This window comes from Bombus vancouverensis, chromosome 4 (assembly GCF_051014615.1).
Source record: "Bombus vancouverensis nearcticus chromosome 4, iyBomVanc1_principal, whole genome shotgun sequence".
In the NCBI taxonomy this organism is placed as follows: Eukaryota; Metazoa; Arthropoda; class Insecta; order Hymenoptera; family Apidae; genus Bombus; species Bombus vancouverensis.
The window spans coordinates 116,686-122,410 of record NC_134914.1 but is presented as its reverse complement, the minus strand read 5'-3'; the positions used below and the strand labels follow the sequence as shown (position 1 = coordinate 122,410).

Below are 5,725 nucleotides of genomic sequence, written 5' to 3'. Positions count from 1 at the left end.
GTTCGTGCCAAGCAAGGTAGATATCATTTCCGAACTACCACTGGAGATTTCGCACTTGATACTTCGAAAATTGGATCCCCCAACTCTGCAGAGAGCCGCGCTTGTCTCGCCCAAATGGTTAAACATATGTAGATCGGACAAGTGTCTACGGCGGAGAGCAAGACGTCACATGCGATATACGAAAAAGCGAGTCAGGAAAGAGTTTCTCGGACCAGCAGCCGCGAATGCTACCAATCAAGAATCAAGATGTAGATTACGTGGTGGACGAAACCTAAGATACGAGGTAAGCTTATCCGCTGCTCGTACGGTGGTCGTCGTTGGAAGGTTCCCTGGTCCACCGAAAATGTCGAAGCGAAATCGTCCCATGGATGTTGGATCACAAAAATGTATCAGATTCTAATTGATAGTATGTACCTTAATTTGACTGCTCGCTTTCGGGAGAACTTGAAACGGTCTTGTCCGGCGAAAATGATTCAGAACTGTAGCGTAAACCTTGAAATAAAATGGTTCCATTGAGACGGCAATTTGTTTCAGTCGCGACAATATTCTGACGAAATATCGACAATGTAACTTACATTGACGCTGAGTCGCGCAATGCGTTACATTCCTTCCGTTAAAGTGGAATATACTATCTGTATCGTAAGAGGCCCATTATTGAATATTAAAGACAACGTATCACCGCTGTTATTGGACATTTGACGCTAACTAGATATGAGATGTACTCCTCATTTGCTGCCAGATACAACGCAATCCAGCCGATTCGCGCTATGTCAACTCTGGGCGCTGTCAAATACAGCCTTATTGCAGATTTGCAGATTCAGTCTTAAATATTCAATAGAGCTTATCTGAGTTTCTATTCCGGATATCGCCACAATTCGGCGCGCCTTATACTATACCTTTTGTTACGACCGTTCGCGGAGAGACGTGATCGCGAGATAGCACGTCAACGAGAGTTGTAAATTCTCGCTACGACCATGTTAATCGACGCCGCGAAATAGTCGTTCCCCTGTTTCGTTTAGGATAACAGAGGTGGTTTAATGAATATAGCACTGTGTTAACACTAATAAATTAACGTTTATTTCAACAACTTATTAACTAGAAAGATATAAATGGAACAACAAAAGAAATGTAACTACGTAATGCGCGATATAAGATATGTATTGACTGTTTGGCTTCTCGAAACATTCTGCCCGTCCTTCGATTTGTTGGTTTTTTCTGGAAGGCGACCCCCACTACGTTCGGATCATGCCACATTCGTTTACGCCAGATAAAATAGCGGCCACGAATCGACGCGTCTGGAGGTCCCTCCGCTTAATGAACCATGCGCTTGCCACTACAATGTTTATTTGCCGGGCAGCCGCGACGATCCGTCCGCGACATTATAGTGCCGCGACCGACAGTTAAGAATATGATCTATGGCAAGCCGCATGGCGTAACATTCTCCCCCCGTTGAGAGGGTACCGATCAAATTAGCGAGATGTGGTTGAAGTTCCTATCTTAGTTCGTCTCGGTGGCTAGTTGTTCGGGTTTCTCGAGATCGGGTTGAATTGGCAGTGGGACAAGCCTTTTGACGGCCCGATCCAAAACGCTCTTTGCCGTCTGAACTGTAGCTGTCCGGATGACACCATCGGCGCCTGGATGAACCTTGATAACTCGGCCCAGAGGCCAATGCATGGAGGGAACGTTGTCCTCTCTGAGGATGACGATTGTGCCTTTTTGGATGCCGTGTCCACCCTTGCTCCACTTATTGCGGTTGGGTAACTCGTTCAAATACTCCTTATGCCAGCGGTTCCAAAAATGCTGTTTAAGCTGTTGGATATGCTGCCATCTGGAGAGTCGGTTCGATGGAATGTCTCTGAAATCTCGATCACGTAAGCACATTAGTGAATCGCCAATGAGAAAATGTCCGGGAGTGAGGACTAGGAGATCATTTGGATCGGTGGAGATAGGAGTTAGCGGGCGGAAATTGAGGACTGCTTCTATTTCTATGATAAGAGTATTCAATTGTTCAGAGGTGAGTAACTCGTTGCCGGCTACACGCCTGAGGTGGCGTTTGAATGACTTCACCGCTGCTTCCCATAGCCCACCGAAATGCGGTGAATGAGGGGGAATGAAGCGCCATTCGAATTGTTTGTCGGCTAAAAATGCGGTTACTTTTTCCTTGAGATCGTCCGATTGTAATAAATCGTGAAGCTCTCGTAATTCGTTGCTTGCTCCTCTGAAGTTGGTGCCGTTATCAGAATGGATGGTGGAGCAATACCCTCGTCGAGCGATAAATCTGCGAAGAGCGGCGATGAAGGCTTCGCTAGTGAGATCGTCAACGAGCTCGATGTGTACCGCTTTAATTGCTAGGCATACGAAAATGGCTACGTATACCTTTATCTGACGACGGTTACGATCTCGTTTTTCCTTGATGTGGAACGGCCCGCAGTAATCGATGCCGACGTTTGTGAATGGGCGAGATTCCGTTACTCGCGCCTCCGGCAGATTACCCATCACGTATTCTACCGACGGTGGTTGAGCGCGGCAGCAGCGGACGCAGCCTTTGATCGCCCGCCATACTTGACTTCGACCGTCGACGGGCCAGTATCTTTGTCTTACTGCATATAACGTAGCCTGCGTTCCGGAATGCATGTGGATCTTGTGCTCGTGTTCTATGATGCGTGTTGTAACGGATGACTTGGGTAATACTATGGGATGTTTCTGGGCGAAGGTCATCGACGAATGACTGAGTCGACCCCCGACTCGCAATATTCCTTCCTTGTCTATGAACGGATTGAGTCGCGTGAGCTTACCCTTTATCGCCGCGTTCCGATCTTTTTGGAGTGTACGAATTTCCTCGGAGAAATGGATGTTTTGCAACAATTTTATCAGCTTATTGTGCGTTATGCGTAATTCGGTAACGGTTAGGGGTGCCGCTTGGTTCCTTTTCTGTCTCCAACGGAGGCAACGAGCTATGATTCGTATCAACTTGGGCCAGGATGAATACCTTTGCAACAAACTGTAATCGGCGGGGTTTGCGGACAGACAAATCGCCCCTTTCTGCTCCGGTACTTCAATTTGCGGTGTTAGCGCCCATGTCGGCCAATAGCCTTCCGACTGGTAGAGCCATGCAGGACCGTGCTGCCAGATGGTTGGGCGCAGAAACTCTTCGGGTGTTTGGCCGCGTGATATTAAGTCCGCGGGATTGTCGTCGGTAGGAACGTGGCGCCAATCGCGGATGCTGGTTTTTGTTTGAATTTCGGAGACTCTGTTAGCGACGAATGTTTTAAGGGTGTGAGGTGATGTATTGAGCCAATGGAGGACGATAGTGAAATCGGTCCAATAGATAGTTCGAGTAATTTTGTGTGATAGGGCTTGTTGTACTGTCGACATCAGGGACGTAAGAAGGAGTGCTCCGCTCAGCTCGAGCCGAGGAATGGTCTGGCACTTGAGTGGGGCGACTTTCGATTTTGCGGTTAAAAGTTGGGTCCAAACACGGCCGTTGATGTTAAGGGTTCGGAGATAAACACAGGCTCCGTAAGCCTTTTCGCTGGCATCGCAGAAACCATGCAGTTCAATTTCCATTGCGGACTCGATTATTGCTTTGCGTGGGAACCTGACGTTGTTTAATAAGGGTAATTGGGCATAGTACCTTTCCCACTCTGTATGTAACTCGATCGGAAGTGATTCATCCCAATCGATTTTCGACGACCATATTCGTTGAAGTAGCATCTTGGCCCGAACAATCACCGGTGCGAGCAGACCGAGCGGATCGTAAATTTTTGCAATCTCCGAGCTGATGATTCGTTTCGTGACTCGGGAGGGCGTGGGTTTGACTTCGACCGAGTAAAGAATAGAGTCGTCGGATGAATTCCAAAACACCCCCAGCGTCTTCAAGGTTTGCGAGTCGCCCAAAAAATGTTGGTGATTTGTTTCTTCAAAGGAAAGTCCGTGTAATAAGTCATTATCGTTTGACGCCCATTTTCGTATGTTTAAGCCGGCCAGTTGAAGTAAATTGGTGAGTTCTGTTCTGAGCGTGAGGGCTTCGTCCTTCGTTTCAGCTCCGGTGAGAGCGTCGTCGACGTAGAAATCCCGCTGCAGTACCTGTGCTGCACGTGGAAATCGATGTCCTTCGTCCTCTGCCAGTTGCTTGAGACACCGAATAGCTAGATACGGGGCTGCGGATAAACCGAACGTTACAGTGTTAAGCTCATATGTTTCTGTTTCTCCACTCGCGCTGCGCCATAATATCCTTTGATATTTCCGATCCTCTGGTCGTACGAGGAATTGCCGATACATTTTTTCGATGTCGCCAGTGAGTACGTATTGATGAGCGCGGAATCTAATTAATATACAAAATAAATCTTCCTGTAACTTGGGTCCTGTGTGAAGTGTATCGTTTAAGGAGGTTCCGGTAGTGCTTGGTGCCGATCCGTCGAAAACTACACGGAGTTTGGTGGTTTGACTCGATGCTTTGGTCACGCCATGATGGGGTAAATAGTATCCGTTGTCGTCGGAGTGGTTGTCATTGACCTTCGTCATGTGTCCCAACGCCAGGTATTCCTGTATTACCGTTCGATATTCTGATTCGAAGCGTTTGTCGTGCTGGAATCGGCGATTGAGTGAGGCGAGTCGTTTACTCGCCAGCGTTTTAGAGGATCCGAGTGACTGAAGCTGATCGTTGAAAGGTAGAGCGACGATGTATCGTCCTTCGCTGGTGCGTCGGGTGTGGGTTTGGAAGTGTTCTTCGCATCGTCGATCTGCCTCTGAGATATGTTTAATTGAGGGTCCTTCATCGATTTCCCAAAACCGCGCGAGATCTGCTTGTAAAGTCGTCGTGGATGTGTGAAATATGTTTGTCGCGGTTTGGGAAGTTGGACTCCCCCCGATTACCCATCCGAATCGCGTCTTTTGCAGACGCAGTCCAGGCTCGTCTGGCTGCGTGAGGTTGACTTGTCCCACACACATCGACGCGAGTGTTGAACCTGAGCTTAGTAGTACATCTATCGGAGCTGGTAAATGAAATCGTGGATCGGCCAATTTGAGATTTTTTGGTATCTCAAGTGTCGAACGATCGATGGGTTCGCTGGGAATTAAGGTTGATATGGTTGGAATGATAAGGAACGTTAATGTCCGCGTGTATGTACCGTCAGTGGAAGTGATCGTGGCCGTGATGTGTCGCTTAGAAGTCGTTGTCAAGGTATCTAGAGCTCCGATCGGGACCGAACATTTGTTTTGCCTTATCTTTAGCGATTTTGCTAATTCCTCGGTAATGAAATTCATACTGGATCCGGTGTCGAGCAACGCTCGACAACGGATTGGTTGCTGTTTATCATTCAAAATGTTAATCTGCGCTGTGATGACTAGATCATTGAACAGTAATTCGGATGCTATTGGTCTGATATGTTCGGTCATCAACGGAGTCGTCGATCGTCGGCGTCATTGGTTGTGTGTTCGTTTGTCAATGGGCGGTGGACTTGGAGACGCGGCTGTTCGTGGTTTTTCCGATCTGTGGTCTGTTGGGTGCCTTTTGCGACGAGTGGGTGATACGTAGGGTGGCAAAGAAGGTGTTGTGGATCGGGTATTTGATGGGGAAGATTTCGGGCTGGACGTGCTGGAACGAGACCCTGAATGGCGTTTTGTCCTATGCAGCATTGTATGATGTCGTTCTCCGCATACGCGACATGATCCTGCGAAACAATGCTGCGTTGTGTGCCCTTTCCCGAGGCAGTTGACGCATAGT

At 48.1% G+C, this 5,725-nt stretch overlaps 1 protein-coding gene across 1 annotated transcript; it reads right to left on the bottom strand.

Moving 5' to 3' along the window:
* Window positions 1-1,979: 1,979 nt before the first annotated feature.
* Window positions 1,980-3,714, bottom strand: LOC143302562 (uncharacterized). Its single transcript, XM_076617798.1, has 3 exons — window positions 3,003-3,714; window positions 2,068-2,765; window positions 1,980-1,985 (listed from the first exon to the last, which is right to left on the bottom strand). The coding sequence occupies exons 1-3, from the start codon at window positions 3,712-3,714 to the stop codon at window positions 1,980-1,982; spliced, it is 1,416 nt and encodes a 471-aa protein (XP_076473913.1).
* Window positions 3,715-5,725: the final 2,011 nt, after the last annotated feature.